Below are 16123 nucleotides of genomic sequence, written 5' to 3' on the forward strand. Positions count from 1 at the left end.
GACACGCAGGTCTGTGAGCTTTCTCAGAGCGGTTTGGTCACACAGCAAGCTCACGGCACCCCCAGGCAGCAGCCCGGGTCCTGCCCATCTGCCCTGGAACCCCGGAGGAGACCCCTCCATTTTCCTGGCGTGGTAGCCATCTGGGCACAGGCTCCTCTGGCCTGGGAGAGCTTTGTCCTTCCTCTCCCTGAGTCTCACACCTGGACCCCCAGCTTCGGGGTTTGCCCCATCATTGCAGCATTCGAATCAGACCTCCAGGCGACCTGTGACCACGGACGTCCTCCCTGGTCTGCCTCAGCCTGGGCTTCTCATTGCCACATGGGCCTGGGGCCCGGTTAGTGCCGGCTTGAGCCATTTCACCTTTCGCCATGTTCCTTTCTTCTTTTCTAGACCCACTTTCTGCCTGGACTTGGCTCGGACTGTCTCTTTGAGACCTGTTTCCCAGGGGGCTTTGAACTGGGGTGGGGCGCAATTTGCTGGGAGGCGGCGGGCTGAACCTGGACTCAGCTGCTCGCTCATTCCCTCCCTCCCTCTAGGCTGCCTGCTGTGCATCCACGAACACAGGGCTGGGCGCTGGCTGTCAGTCACTAGGGTCTGTCCAGCCCCAGTGGTCCAGGCACACAGGACCCTCACCCGCCCCAGGACTCTGTTTATGGTGGGGAGGTCTTCCCTGCGGTGTATGGAACCGGCCTCGGCTTGTTCCCCCATCACAGCCAGCTCAGCGGTCCCTGTACTCCATGCTCTACAAAAATCTCAACTTAAAATAGAGAAGGGGGCATTTGCTTTATGAGCAAACAATACCACCTTTGCTTCAGATAACCTCCGAGTGCGACATTCCTAAATTGGATTCACTTTCAAAAGTTTGTGGTGATGCACCAGCCTTTGCTAGATTTGAAAGGGAGGCAAATGCAGGGGGCTCGGGTGGGCCAGGCCCCAGGTGGGCAGTCATGCAGTGGAGGTGAGTGTGGCCTGATTTCTGCCGTCTCCATGGTGACCTGATGCTGGTGTGCCCTCAGCTGGCAGCGTGGAAGCCTCAGCTCGCCGTTCTTTCCCATCAAGGTCATGCCACTGGAGTGTGAGCAGTGGAGAGGTTGGGGCTGGTTTTTATTGAGCATCTACTAAGGAATTGCCAGGCGCGATGCCAGGGGCTTTTAGAGCTGCTACCTTTCTTAACCCTCACAGCAGCCTTCCAAGGTTGGTGTTTTAAATCTCATTTTTAAATGAAACTGTGGTTCAGAGAGGCTAGGCAAGTCACCTGAAGTCGCACAGCCACAGCTTTTAGTTCCTCTGTTAGATTCCTACGGCTGCTGTCACAAATTACAACCTTGGTGGCTTGAACAGAAAAAATGTATTATCTTAGAGCTCTGGAGGTCAGAAGTGCTAAAATCAAGGTGTCCGCAGGGCTGCGCACTTTCTGGAGACCTGAGGGGGAATCCTTCTCCTGCCTCTTCCAGCTTCTAGACGCCACCCGCATTCCTTGGCTCGTGGCCCCGTTCCTGTCTTCAGAGCCAGCAAGAGGACGTTTCTCTGACCATTCCTCAGTCACCTCTCCTGACCACAGCCAGGAAGGGCTCTCCGTTTTTACATAGTCATGAGGTTTAATTGGGTCCACCTGGATCATGCAGGCTAATCCCCCCTCTTGACCGCCATAACCTTAATCGCATCTGCAAAGTCTCTTTGGCCGCGTGAGGTCACATATTCACAGATTCCAGGGGTTGAGCGTGGGCATCTGGGTGGACAGTAGTCTGCCTAGTACAGTTCATAAGCGCAGGCTGATATCTTTATTGTGGTGTCATTTGGGGAGACTGAGGCCCGAGGGTGCTGCCGGAGCTGCAACGTTTCACCAGTTTTCTCCTCTTGCGACACGCCCTGGCCACAAAAGGAGTTGGTCCTTCACTGGCTGGAAGGATGCGCCCTCCCCGGGACCTCGGGGGATGCACCCTGAAGCCCAGTGTTGTCCATGATCTTCTGGTCGGCAGTCACCTGCTGTGGGTTTTCTGTGAAGGGGGAGGGGCAGTTTGCTGTCCTCGTGCCGAGTCTGTGTCATTTTAACGGGCGGGTCCTTGCTGCCTATTTGCAGGGATGCGGCCTTGTAGGGGCTCTTGGGTCACATCTCTGTCCTGCCCTCTGACCCTCTGGGTCACCTGGGCCTCCTGCCTGCATCTCTCTGGGCCTGGGTGAGGGAAAGGGCTTGTTCAAGGTCACAGAGCAGTTGGGGCAGAGAGGGAACCCGCTCTTGTCCCCAAGCGGTCTGCGGGAGGGTGGTTTCCCACTGCTGTCAGCCTCCCATCCCTGTGGCCCTTCCTCCCCATAGGCTCCTGACCTGCTGCCATTTCACTGCTCCCAAGGGGTGGGGGGCGGCACCAAAGGAGGCTCGTTGCCAGGGATGTTGTGAGGTTTTCCAAAGGCAGCCCGGGAATTGGGACCGAGGGAGGGGGTGTTCCAACATCAAAAGCTTCCAGTATCTTTTCTGGAGCGTCTGTTGCGCTGCCCCAACTCTCTTCCTTTTACTTAAAAAATGTTATTATTACTATTATTGTGAAGAAATATATAAAAAGAAACAAGCTTGGAGAATAATGAGGCTATTGATTCCACTGCCCACCTTTATCAGATTGCCAACAATAAAGCCTTTTAGCATCAGATCCTTTTGAGAAATAAAGTGTTACAGGTAGAGTTGAGGCATCTTGTGTGTCACCTCCTCACCCCTGCCTCCCCAGAACCTTCCCTCGCCAGGAATTCGGTACCTAACCCCTCTCCTGCACAGATGTTATTTCTCTTACAGGTTGTATGTCCATAAGCAACGTACGATGATGCTTTGCAGGTTTTCCGACTTTATAAATGATGTCACATTTATATGTGTCCCTCAGTTCTGCCTCCCCGCCCTTCCCCCCATCGTGCTTTTGAGATGTATCCTTGTTGATGGTACCTGTAATTCCACTTCATTCGTTTCCAGTTCTGCATAGTATTTCATTGTTTGGTTAAACCGCAATTCATCTGGTCTCCCAGGGAGGACTTTGAGGTGGTCTCCATTTTTTTCACTACTTTGGCCAGCGCTGGGACACGTTCTTGTACCTGTTTCTGCACGCCTGGACCGCCGGGGGTCCTTGAAGGCAGGTGCATCTTCAGTGGCGGGAAGCCATGCCGGGTGGCTGTCTGATCTGCTGTGCCAGGGCGCCCCATGTCCTGCTTCCTGCTTCTTACGCTCTTGCCATCACATGAGTGACCACTATTCACTTTCTGTCGGTCAAATGGCTGAAACTGTCTCATTGTCTTTGTTTGCAGGAGGCTGGTCTTCTGACTGTGCTCACAGATCTGTGGTCTGCTGTTGGGCAGGGTTTTTAATGTTCAAACAGTTGAGTGTGACAGGCCTTCCCTTTATGGTTTGTTCGTTTTGCTTCTTGATTAACAAATCCTTTCCTACTGGAAAGCTGGAACTGCTCTTTTTATTTTTTTTTCTTCTTTTTCTTGTTTTTCCTCCCTCCCTCCCTCCCTCCCTTCCTCCCTTTTTGGAGTTGCTCTTTTTATTGATTTTGTTACAATATTGCTTCTGTTTTATGTTTTGGTTTTTTTGGCCGCGAGGCATGTGGGATCTTAGCTCCCCGCCCAGGGATCGAACCTGCACCCCCTGCATTGGAAGGCAAAGTCTTAACCACTGGACCGCCAGGGAAGTCCTGGAGTTGTTCTCTTTTAACAACAGCTGTACTGAGACAAAATTCACACAGTTAATATATATATGAAAGTATACAATTCATTGCTTTTTACTACGTTCACAGAGTTACCCAGCCATCACTGTCTAATTCCAGGTCATTTTTATCACCCCAGAGAGAGAGTCTGTGTTCGTCCGCAGTTACTCCCTGTTCTTCCTCCCCCTCGGCCCTTGGCAGCCACCAATCTATTTTCCGTCTCTGTGAATTTGCCGACTCTGGACATTTCATATAAATGGAGTCGTACAAGATGTGGTGTTTTGTGACTGGCTTCTTGCCTGTAGCATAAGTTGTCACCCGCTTTGTATCAAACAAGCCCACGTCTTTAGAGTTGTTTTTTCCCGTAGAACTCTCTGTCCTTCTCGGAACTGCCTTCTGTGTGTGGTGTGAGGTTGGGATTGAATTTTTACTCTCCGCACCTGCCGCAGTCCCTTTCATGAAACAATTCAGCCTTCCCCCACCGGCACAGAATGCTGCAGGGCATGCGTGCCAGGCGCGCAGAGCTTCTGCGGGCCCTCGCCACCCCGGGAATCCCTCCACCTTTCTTGTGATGACTTATTCTCGTTTTTACTGAATCAGCAAAGCACTGTCCAGACGTGGTGCTGCCGCCAGAGCTGACTGCTGGGAGCCCCTCTTTCTCTTTCTCTTGCTTCCTATGCTTTGAGCCCCAGCTCTGCCGCTCACGCGCAGGGCGGGGTTCCTGCTGAGGTGTCAGATCTCCGGCTGGACTTCCAGCCACTCCCCTGTGGCCGATGACGCAGCCGCACCTAGATTTTCTGTGTGCTGGGCCCGCTCCACCTGCCACAGCTCCCCGCACCTCACCGCCTCTGCAGGCGGCTGGAGTGTGCCCTGCCGTCCTGCCCCCTCCCTCCTGCCTCCTCTGCTGGACAGTTGGCTCCATTCTGGGCCCACCAGCTGTACATGCTTGGTAGAGACATGCATGATGTCTAACAATGAAAGCAAACTCCCTTTCCCCCGAAACCAGCAAGGTCTCCACTTCTGGCTACCAAGGGGCTTGGCACATACACTCAGGGGCTCCCTGAATGTTTACCCGCCTACCCCCTTTCCTCACCACCTTCAGACATCCGTCCCGCATGTCCTGGCCGCCTCGGAGCCCCTGTGGTACGGCTGTGTTTGCAGGGGTTGAGCCCCAGTGAGTAGTCAGGGCCAGGAGGTGTGGGGTCCCTCGGGAAAGGAGCCCGAGAGGGGGACAATTTGAACAGTCACTGCTCAGCATAGATCAGGGGTCCCCAGCCCTGTGTGCACGTTAGAATCACCTGGAGGACGTTTAAAATGTATGGACATCCAGGCCCCTTCGCTGGAGTCCAGTTTAGTTGGTTCCAGGGGAGAAGAGATCAAATGTTAAAATGTCCCCAGGGAGACCCAGGCCAGGTGTGACTTGCCTTCTGTGTGGCTAGGTGGCTGTGCTGGGGCCTCTAGGTGGTCTGTTCAGCCTCTATCAATAATTCCCAATCATTCAGAGTTAAATCAGGTTGGGGGGGAGGGGACATGAACAGTGCTGACACCTGAACAGTCACCTAAGTACACAGGTTAATTTCTGGGCCTGATAATTGAAGGCACAGGAAAGGAATTCTTTTTTTCCTGTTTTCCCCTGGTTTTGAAGTAATAACGCAGTTTCACTTTGGGATGGTCGGGCCTCCCAAGTGGTAGATGGAAAAATAAGTTTGAGTTTTCAGCTTGAGAGCACCCGTGGCTGCAGGCGGATCCAAACCGGGGTGTATTCTACTTTTTGTTCTTTTTTTGCGGTACGCGGGCCTCTCACGGTTGTGGCCTCTCCTGTTGCGGAGCACAGGCTCCGGACGCGCAGGCTCAGCGGCCATGGCTCACGGGCCCAGCCGCTCCGCGGCATGTGGGATCTTCCCGGACCGGGGCACGAACCCGCGTCCCCTGCATCGGCAGGCGGACTCTCAACCACTGCGCCACCAGGGAGGCCCCAAACTGGAGTGTGTTCTAAATGAGCCGGGTTGGACTCGGCCTCCTGCTTGGCCACTCCGTCGAGATTTCAGCGCAGGTTGAATTAAATGCCAGGCGGCCCTGGGTGGACAGAGCACCGATCCGTGGGGTCCTGGTCTGTGTGTGTGGCACACGGAGGGGCAGGTGGGAGCCAGGAGACAGCCGTGCGCCTCGTCAGGAGAGGCCGAGCGGCCAGCGTGGCGAGATCTCAGTTCTCATCAATGCAGTTGTTCGTTTCTCTCTGTGTCCATTAATTTTCTTGCCTCTGCAGGCTCAGGATGGAGAGGGTGGGGTCACGGCTGTCCACTTGAGTTGGGGATGTGGGATTTGAGGTTTCCAGGATCCCACGTACCAGGGCATGGAGGGGGGAGTTTGGGAGGGGCTGGGGGCCAGCCTTTCGGACATTCATGACCCCATGAGGCCCAGAGTCTTGGGGCTTGCAGGTGCCCTGGGGTGGGGGTCCCAGGGGCGAGAGGGCCAGGAGAACGCCGTCCAGGGTGGAGTTCCCTGGAGCCTGGGCCCGGTCTTAGAGGCTGAGAGTCTCCAGAACTGCCCCACGAAGAGAATGTTTGCTCAGGGAGGGGAGGGGAGCCATGAGTCTTCCCAAGCCCTGCCCTTCTCTGCCTCGGTGGGCGGCCTGCAGGAGCACCGGGTTTGGGGATGGACGCACGCACGCACGCGCACGTCTTGACTTTCAGCCCTGCTTTATGACTCTGTGACTGGACCGGTTACTGGGCCCCTCCTGAACCTTGGTTTCTGTGTCTCCCTGGCAGAGTCAAGGCTTGGAATGAGCAGTGCCAGCCACCACGGTGCTGATGTTCTGCGAGGCCCAGGGTGATTGTATGGGGCCCCCAGGGCTGCTGGGGGAGCTTTGAGGCAGGGTGGAAAGAACCTTGGCTCTGGACAAACCTGGGTTCAAATCCCAGCCCTGCAGTGTTCTCGCTGTGTGACTTTGGATGTGCTACTTAACCTCTCTGAGTCTCAGGCTCCTCTGCAGTAAACGGGGATAGCTCGGTGTGAGGATTAGGGGCGTGCTGGGAGGGCTGGGGTTTTGCTTGGCGTCTGCTGGCACATAAGAGGCGCTCAGTAACATTTGCGTGTGCGAATGGGAAAGAAGGGTCCCTTCTCGATGTCCTGTGTGGACAGGGGAACTCTTCTTCACGCCCGAGGCTCTGGTAGTCATCTCGGAGTTTGCAGCCAGCTGCCTTGGCCTGTCCACCATGCAGACCTACTGGTGGGCAGCTCAGGTGGGCAGGCCCGCCTGGAGGAGGGAGGGGCAGGGGCAGCCCTCCCCGCCCAGCGCTGCCACTCCTCCTCGCAGGAACCTGATGTTCCTCTGATATGCCTCCTCAGCCTTTTCGCCTTCATCCATAAATAATATCTGTCTCACATTCAGCCCGCACCTCCTGGGGCCGCGATGTATGCCAGGAGGCAGATGCGCCCTCAGCTGGGACTCGCCTTCCATCCTCCCCATCCCCACCCTGCCTTGTCTGCCTGTCAGAGTCCTGCTTGCTCTTAAGTGCTCAGCTCAGATGCCGCCTCCTTCAGGAAGGAGTCCCTGATTTCTCCCCATCAGCACATCCTTGCTCTCGGCCCCCCTCATCCCTGGGCTGAGCCTCTTCACTCCACCCTTTGCCCTTCCGCAAACGTGGTTATTCCTGCAGCTCCTGCACTAGGCTGAGAGACCCTCGCAGTAGGGGACCATGCCCTTACACGAGCACGCGTGATTGCTGGTCCTGCCGGTGCCTGGCTCTGCGACGTTGGGTGGACCCATTCACTCGCTGAGCGTTCTTTTTGTCCTCTATATGATAGGCCGTCTGCCGCCCACCTGGCAGGGTCCCTGGGGGATCTAGAGGGTAGTAGAGTGAGTACGTTGGCACCGGGGCCCCCCTCCCAGCTACGTGGGGAAACTTCAGTGTTCCAGGGGCTCCATCCAGTACTGAGCTTCTGCTTGCTTTTCACTAGTGATGGGGAGCTCACAGCCCCCTGGTAGCCTGGACGGTCGTGAAACAGGTAACGTGCCTTTCTAGTCCTGGATTTGGGGACCCACTGCTCTGCAAGGATTCAGTCCTTTGGTGACCTTTGGGATTGTTCAGCGTCTGGGGAGTAGGTGGGCCTGGGGTTGGAACATCCTCCAAGTCCTTGAAGAAGACAGGACCGTTCCCAGGCTCCGCCGGATCAGTGTCCCGGGCCTTGATGGGGCTGTGCATTCATCAGAGGTGAGGGCAGCAGGGACACCAGCCTGGTCTGTGGGCAGGGTGGGAGGGCAGCGGCCGCTCTGGCACTGAGTACCGGCCTGTTTCCCAGCAGGACTGGGTACTGCAGAAAGTGTGGCCTTTGCCTTGAGCCCAGGGCTGCACTGAGCCCGAGGTAGGGAAGGCTGCCTGGGGAGAGCAGGTTGCTCCGTCACTGCCTGGTCTGCAGCTGTCACTTCACATCCCGGAGCCTCAGTTTCTTCATCTGTAAACAGGGGTCGGTACCTGCTCACAGTGAGAGACGATGAGGACGATTGCCTGTAAGTAAGGCACACCGTTGGTGCTCATTAAGCGTGTGGTTACTGCTGCTTCTTGCTGGAACGACCTCGCCTTGCTCTGTGTGTCTTAACTCTGTTCGAGCTGCTATAACAGAATACCACAGACTGGGTGGCTCATAAACAACAGGAATTTCTCTCTGGTCTGGAGGCTGGAAGCCCAAGGTCAGGGTGCTGGCAGACTGAGTGTCTGGAGAGGGCCACTTCCTGGTTCACAGACGGTTGTCTCCCTGCTGTGTCTTCGTTTGGCGGAAGAGGCAAGAGAGCTCTGTGGGGGTCTCTTTGGTTAGGACACTAATCTCACTCACAAGGGCTCCACCCTCGTGACCTAATCACCTCCCAAAGGCCCTGCCTCCTAACACCATCACATTGGGCATTAGGTTTCAACATATGGATTCTGGGGGACACCGACATCCAGACCATAGCACTGTCCCTGGCGCCCGGGGCTGGTCCGAGCTCCCTGGGGGTGGTTCTCCTGGTGGCCCTGCCTGTGTGACTTTGTGCATCGCCGCGTCCTTGTTTCTGTGCCTGTGGGGGGATGGGGATACCTCCACATGGGGGTGAAGTGTCTGAGGTTACCTGTGAGAGCTGACAGCTCCACCACAGCCTGGGCAGGCGGGAGGCACGGGTGGAGACCGAGGCTCCGTGGTGCAGAGTGGGCCTGCCCCACTTGGTTTTGATTTCCACGGCCCACAGGTATGTGTGGCACTCACCTGTCCCCTTGGGGGCCAGTCCTGGGCCGCGGGAGAAAGGAGAGAAGCCCAGGAACCGACTCACGGGAAGGCAGATGCTCTCAGGAGCTGCCCTCATCCTCTGGGGCAGAGAGGGAGGGAAGCCTGGAGTGGTGAGGGTGCTTCTGTCTAATGAGGCCCTTCCACCTCGGTGGAGCCACTGGCCCTGGTGCCACAGCCGACCCCTCGTAATGAAGTGGAAGGAGAAGGGAATTGAATCAGCCGGGCTGCGTTGTGGAAATGCCGGCCATCTCACGGCAGAGCTGCTGGGTGTGAGCAGGGGCCCAAGGTGTGGCGTTGCTGAGTCTCCTGCTGATGACCTGCCGCAAAGCCTGCCTGTCCCCGAGACCTTATAGGGACCCCGCTCAGGGAGAGGGGGTAGAAGGGAGGCAGGGCTGGTGGGGACCCTGGAAGAGGCAGCAGCTGGAGAATCAGGCCCCGCACGTGGCTGTGTGTCACGGTGCTGCCCCCCAGTCCCCTGCCCTCAGTCTCCATCCACTTCCTCCTTTGCAGAGAGGGGAAGTCGTACTTTTTCCCAAGCTGTGGCAGATACTGTGGGCGCCCTGCCCAGATCCCCGTGGCGCTCACCGCTTCCGTGCCCACCACCCGCTTCACCTGTGGGCACCTGCAGCTCTGCCTGGGAGCTTGCCTCTCCAGGTGGGCACTCCTGGGGCATGAACACCACCCTCCTGCCATGAGCGGCTCCCACCAGGGAGCCCTTGGGCAGGCGAGCAACTGTGAGACCCCCAGCGGGTTCACACCCTTCTCATCAGCTCCCATTCCCCGCCTCACCTCTCCACACCCTCACCTGGACTTCCTGGGGTCACCTCCCACGTAACCCACTTGTATGCGAATCCTTGTCTCACCCAAATTAAGATGAAAGTTCCTGGTGAGGTTGGCACAAGACAACAGGGTAAATGCTGTGGGCTGAGGTCTGAGGGACAGTTGCCCTTGGCCGCTGGCATGCTGTACCCTCTGTGGCCTTGGGGGTGCCAGGTCACTGTCACAGGCTGAGTGCTTCTTACTGTCATTGCAGCTGCTGCTGGTGGGAGCTCATAGGATTAAGAGTCAACTCGTTTGGGGAAACCTGTTCGACCCAGCCCGTAGGACTGATTCCTGTTAGGTCTTCAGGTTTTTCCAAGGGCCTACTGCGTGCTTAGCGGTGAGCTAGGTGGGGAGGGGGTGACAGGGGTGGTTGGACATGGCCTCTGGCCCCCAAATTCTTGCAGTTTGGACCGATGGTGAGACTGGGGTGACATTGCCTAGGCAGGCAGGGGGCCAGGCTGCAGGTGGTGGAGATGTGACCTGGCAGCTTCCGGGAGGGCAGAGTGCCCTGATGGTCAACGCCAGCACCTGGCACAGGACTCCTCGGTGGAGCCGATCAGCGCCAGTGGGGAGGGGCTTGCAGACCCTCGGCTCCAGGACTCCACCCACCCACGGGCTGCTCTGGTCCTGCACGCCCCGGGAACAAGGACCTGTGAGGAGGGGCGTAGGAGGGCTGATGTTCAGGCTCCTGTGGGCGAGAATGTTGCGGGAGCTCTCCCTGTCACTCCAGATGGAAGGTGGATCGTGAGTCCCCCAGAATTGGACCAGTGGGCCCTGGGAGGGTCAGGGAATGTCCAGGGGATACCTTGGCCAGCCTGGCTCAGGATCCTTTTCATAGTCACCTCCCTCATTCCACCTCCCCCCCCCCCCCCCCGCCCAGCAGTCAAGCCAGGAAATGGCTCTTCCCTCCCTGCTGGCTCTACTCCTTGTTACTGCAAACCTGGGATTAATTTAATTACACGCTTGTCTCCAAGAGGCGGGGGCATGGAGGCGCCCCGTGGGATTGTGAGTTGCCCGAGGCTGCTGGGAAGGATCGTCCTCCCAGGGAGCCAGGCCCTTCCTGGCATCCCCTGCCCTCCTGCTCTCGCCCCTGCCACCAACCCCGACTTGAGGGTCCACCTAGCTCTCACTCGTCCCCACGGCAGGGCACCTGCTCTGACCCCCAGGTGACCAGATGTCCGGCTCCCTGGCTCCTGGCAGCATGCAGAGCCTGGCTTGGGGAGGTGAGGGTAGGGGCGGTGGGGACGGGGTCCCGTGTGGCCGGGGAGGCTTATCTGGGTCTTTGAGAAGGCGGCCTCATAGCCTGTTAAACTCTGCAGGATCGGGCAGGCTCGGGGCTGAGCCTGGACCTCGGAAAAGGCCCCCAGAGCAGAGCTGGGGGCAGTGGGCAGAGGGTGGCCGATGGGGCCCACTTTCCACGCCATCCTCTGGGCCACCCTTCTGTTTCCCTTGACATTAACACGGGACTCTGCGATGTGAAGGTACAATCGTTTAGTCCCTTCTCCTTTTTTATAAAGAAAGATTTCTCCCTATTCTAAAGGGAGATTACTTGAAAATTAACAAGAAACAGTGTGAATAAATAAAGTCACCCATCTCCTCGTGAGCAACACCACGGTCAGTATCTCTGTGTGCCTCGTTCCTGGATTTCTGTTTCAGTATTTTTAAACATAATAGCCATTCTACTTGTAGTTTTGTGTCCAGTTCTTTTCACTGGCGTTTAAGTGTTTTTCTTACCGTTGAGGAGAGAGACTCTCCTAAACGTCGTTGGTTGGCGACAAGGGTATAAACGCTCTGCTGTTGTTGGACGAAGAGTTGTTTCCAGTTTGGGTCACTGTAACGCTGTCTGCGTTCTTCATGATTGCAATTCATTCCTTAGGATACGTTCCATTGGGAGCACCGGGTGATTAAAGGCATTTTAAGCTTCTCACGTTGTTCTTTTGAAATTTAAAAGAAAAACCCAACAAACCTTGATGTCTGAAGCGTAGTTCATCCTCTGCAGCCTCTTGGGGTTTGGGGCGAACCCAGACAGATGGGCCGAGCGGAGCGGCTCCTTGTTCCGGGGCCATGGACGCGGCCTGTGGTTTGTGGGGTGAGCGATGGCCTGTGTCCCTTCTCGTGGCGCTGGCTCTGTCGCCGCTCCTTCTTCCCGACTGCCATCCTGGGAGGTGGGCGTGAGGCTGTGGAGTGGCCGTGTGCCCGGCCCGCCTGTTGCCCGGCGCGGGCGCTAAGCTGCTCGGAACGTCTGCTGACTCCCTCCCACCCAGGCCAAGCTCCAGCGGCAGTCTGACAGAGAAGGGAAGGGCTGGGAGCTCCTGGCTCAGCGCATCGGAATGGCAGAGGGACACAAAATCGCCCCCATAGCCAGGAGACCATGGGCGGGCGGTGTGCCCGCCTTCAGGGTGGCTCTGTGACCGTATAGGGCAGCGTGAGAGTTAGTGACCTGACTCAGGTCGCTGGTCACACACAGGTGGCTGGTCCTTCTGGCTTCAGGGCTGTGCCTGGCAGCTCATCCCTGGTGGGGCTGCGGTGCGCAAGGGGGCTGGCTTGCGGCCGTGCCCGAGGGTTGGGCAGTAGTGGGGCGTCCAGGGGAGACGCTTGACCAAGAGCCACGTCTCATTAGGGACCTCTGCCGGCTTCTCAAAATGGCACGGTGCTGTCAGCTCCTCTCAGAGCGGCGGGACACTTGGGATCCTGAGCACTGACCTATGGGGGTGGGCCTGGGTGGTGGGGAGAGGGTCTGGAAGTCTGGGCCCTGGGCCCCCCTGCTCACCTGCCAGCAAGTAGGGACACTATTCCTTGTGGCCTCCTCGTCTGGAAAACGGGGACGATGTCTTTTGGCCCCTGTGAGCCTTCAAGGAGGCGCCAGGTGCAGGGGCTGCCGTGCGTCACACGGGGGTGAATGGGGGGGACCTTCCCTCCCCCGCCGACCCCACCCAGAGGGGGACCGCATAGGGGTCAGTGGTTGTTTTAACGTGTAAGGTTGAGGGAGCTGGGAGGGTCTAATCCGCTGTTTCCCGGGTGGTGTTCCAGGGAACCCTCCTGCCGGCAGCAGGTGGAGGACACAGAGGATTGGGGAGGCCAGGCTGCACCCCATCTCCGTCCCCCTGCTCACAGGGCCCAGCACCCCTGGAACACTGAGGCCCTTCCCATCAGGCCTGTTTGTGAGGGCGGGTGCGGACACGATGTGGGAACTGCTGGTCAGTTTGGGCTGATTGACGGGTAAACCGAGGCCGGGGGCCAGCATGGGGCGTGAACTGTAGTGACTGCTGAGGGTCCCCTGCCCAGGCCCTGGGCACAGGGAAGCCTCTGCAGTCCCCGCCTGGGGTCCGGTCCCCCCACCCTGCCCCGCCACTGCCCCGCGTGTGTATAAAGAAGCCATGGCGCCTCTCGCAGGTCACACAGCGGGGCTCCTCGCAGAGCTGCCCTGTGTCACCAGGGTCTCCCTGGGAGTGAGGGGGAGTGGCCTGGCCAGTGACCCTCTTCCTCTCTAGGAGGCTCCGCATTCCTGAGAGGTGACTGGCAGGGAGCAGGGGGGAGGAGTTGGTTATGTAATTGGGGCGGGGTGGGCCGCCCCCCATTCCTGCCCAGGGCGGGGCTGAGGGCTCCTGGGCCTGGTCCAGGGCTGGGGAGACAAGGCTCCTGAGGGTATGCTTGGGGAACACGGTGACCCACAGCAGGCAGGTCAAGGGGCACACGGGCACCTCCTGTAACTGGGGGCGCGTCAGAGGCGGCAGCTCGGCGCTGCTGATGGGCGGAAGCTCGTGAAGCCTGGGCCAGCCTCCAGCGCAGGGGGCTTGGGGCCCTGGGGAGGGGGCCACTGGCCGCCCCATCCTCACAGGGCGCCCGTGGACCCCTCCTCTGCCGGCAGGCCCTGTTGGGGAGGGGCACGGCGTCCGCGTCACACACCTAAGGGCCCAGGGTTCGCCCGTGGTCATGCTGACTGTGCTGGCGTGGATGCATGACGGTCCAGCTTGTCCTTTGCCTGCACCTCAGCCCCCTTTGCCCAACTGGGAAGGTTAAAAGCCCCCCCGGGGGGCAGTGGTGTGGGGCATTAGGGAGCTGGCTTTGGTCGAAGGTCTGGTGCCTTCTGAGATGAAGGGCCGCTGGTGTGGTCCAGGAAGACCCTGAGTCCTGCTGGGGATCGGGGCCGGTGGGTACAGCAGGAACAGCGACTGACCCAGGGGTGGGCAGGGCCCAGGCTGGCGTCTGGGCTGTGTGGCCTCTGGCCGGGCGCTCATGCGGGTGAGAGGAGCATAGCCGTCCCTTAGCAGGTGGCAGCAGACCTCCTGGGGGAGGTACCCTATGCTGTCACAGAGGTGCTCAGACCCACCTTTCCTCCCTCGGCACGGGCACCTGCTGTGACTCTTCCGTCCCCTTGCCTACCCTACCCTGTGTTAACCTTCCCTGTCCCGTGTTCTGCCTCCCTCCCCTTGCCCTCTCTGCCCCATGTCACCCTTGGCCTCCACCCAGGCAGGCTCCCTTGTCCTGGCCTGGAGTGAGTTAGTCACTAGTTTTCTCCTCTGAGCTGATTTCCAGCCCAATGGGGAGGTAGGACCAGGGCCGTGGGTAGCCAGGGTGGCGGAATTTCTCCCGCTTCTTTTTTTTTTTAATAGAGACAGGATGCTTTAAGGTGGTTTTTAGAAATTAATTAATTACTTAGCTTATATTTTGGCTGCGTCAGGTCTTCGTTGCTGTGCGTGGGCTTTCTCTAGTTGCGGCGAGCAGAGGCTTCTCTTGTTGCAGAGCACAGGCTCTAGGTGCGTGGGCTTCAGTAGTTGTGGCACTCAGGCTCAGTAGTTGTGGCTCGCGGGCTCTAGAGGGCAGGCTCAGTAGTTGTGGCACACGAGCTTAGTGGCTCTGCGGCATGTGGGATCTTCCCGGACCAGGGCTCGAACCCGTGTCCCCTGCATTGGCAGGAGGATTCTTAACCGCCACGCCAGCGGGGCAGTCCCTCTCCCACTTCTGATGTGATTGTGCAGCGGGGTCAGTGTGGTGAGGGAAGGTGGATTTCACCCCCTCCGCGCTCAGGAACTGGGGGCGTGTGGCTGGAGGTGTCTCCCTGGCCTCTGACTGCAGGAGGGGTGGTGGGTTATCTGTGTTATGCAGCCCCCCGAACAGATCGCTTGTAGAAGTTCTGTGCGTCAGGCAGGATGGAGCGGAGGAAGCCCAGATGCTGACTTGGCATGCTTGGGGCCTCAGTTTCCCCCCTGAGCAGGGGAGGGCCTCCCTGGACCCTGGGCCTTGGGGTGGGCTGCCCCTGGGTGAGGGTCCCATCAGGGGAGCATTTGTGAGAACTCTTTTTGGACCTGAAGCATTGTGGAAGTTGAAGGAATCAGCTCAGGATGAGCTGGTGAGGGAACCCATCACCCACTTTCTGCAGGTCAGGAAAACCTGGGCTCAGAGGCCCACCGGAGGGGGCCCAGGGGAGGGTGGGCCCTCCTGTTGGATACAGTTTGCTGACGGGTGACATGCCCCCTTTGTGTCGTTACAGATCCCTCGTCCACCTACATCAGGCAGCTGGAGACCAAGGTGAAGCTGCTGGAGGGTGACAAGCTCCTGGCACAGGTAGGCTGGCTGTGGGCCAACCCCACCCTGAGGGCCAGCGCAGGCCCTGCTGCCCACCCACCACTCTCGCCCCAGCACGCCTGGGGTTCCCTTCCCCCCTCCCACCCGTAACCTTCCACCTGCCCCCGACTCCTGCCCGGAGTCACCTCCTGGGACACCTGGCCGAGGACGGCCACCTGCCTTCCCTCCATCACAGCCTTTCCCTGTCTGTCCCCGCTGTGGTCTGCGAGCCCCTTGGGGGCTGGCGCTGGGCCCGTCCCAGAGATGGTGCAGAACACACACGCAAGTGCTGAAGAAATGGACTGCTTTGCCCTCTGGATGGGCGCATCAAGGCCCAAGAGGCGGGCTGGCCCGTCCCCGCTCAGACCCCCATGGAAACTTCCCTGCCCCTGCTGTGCCAGTTTCTCTCTGGGCTGGGGTCTGCCCTCCTCCCTCCTGCCTGGCCTGAGTCCACAGACAGGTGAGGCCAGGCCTCGTCCCTGGCCTGCCCCTGGCCTGTCCCCAGCACAGGGACGGCGGGTTAGAGATGGGTGATGGGGTCAGTGCGGGGAGGAGGTGGTGCAGGATGAGAGGTGGGGGGTAGGCGTCTGTGCCCTTGACGAGTGCGGCTGGAGCGTGGAGGGGGCGTGGCTGCCAGGACGAGGGGCCTTTCCTGCTGTTGGCAGGGTGGTGATGGGGGGCTGTGATCAGCCCGGTTGGTCGGGGTGTCTGGGGCCAGCTGGCTCGGCTGACCCTCCAGCCTCTTTCTCCCTTGTACTCATCCCTGACTTCATCTCAGTATCCCTCTCCCCTGC

General features: G+C 58.7%; 1 protein-coding gene across 3 annotated transcripts in view; it reads left to right on the forward strand.

The window, feature by feature from the left end:
• Positions 1-16123, forward strand: part of CCDC85C (coiled-coil domain containing 85C) — an 83991-nt gene that overhangs the window by 47912 nt on the left and 19956 nt on the right. For all 3 annotated transcript variants that reach the window (XM_060003945.1, XM_060003947.1, XM_060003946.1), the window contains exon 2: positions 15256-15329. In XM_060003945.1, the coding sequence (XP_059859928.1) occupies positions 15256-15329 (74 nt within the window). The remainder of the gene's footprint in view (positions 1-15255; positions 15330-16123) is intronic.

The sequence above is a fragment of the Delphinus delphis genome, chromosome 2, assembly GCF_949987515.2.
Source record: "Delphinus delphis chromosome 2, mDelDel1.2, whole genome shotgun sequence".
Taxonomy (NCBI): Eukaryota; Metazoa; Chordata; class Mammalia; order Artiodactyla; family Delphinidae; genus Delphinus; species Delphinus delphis.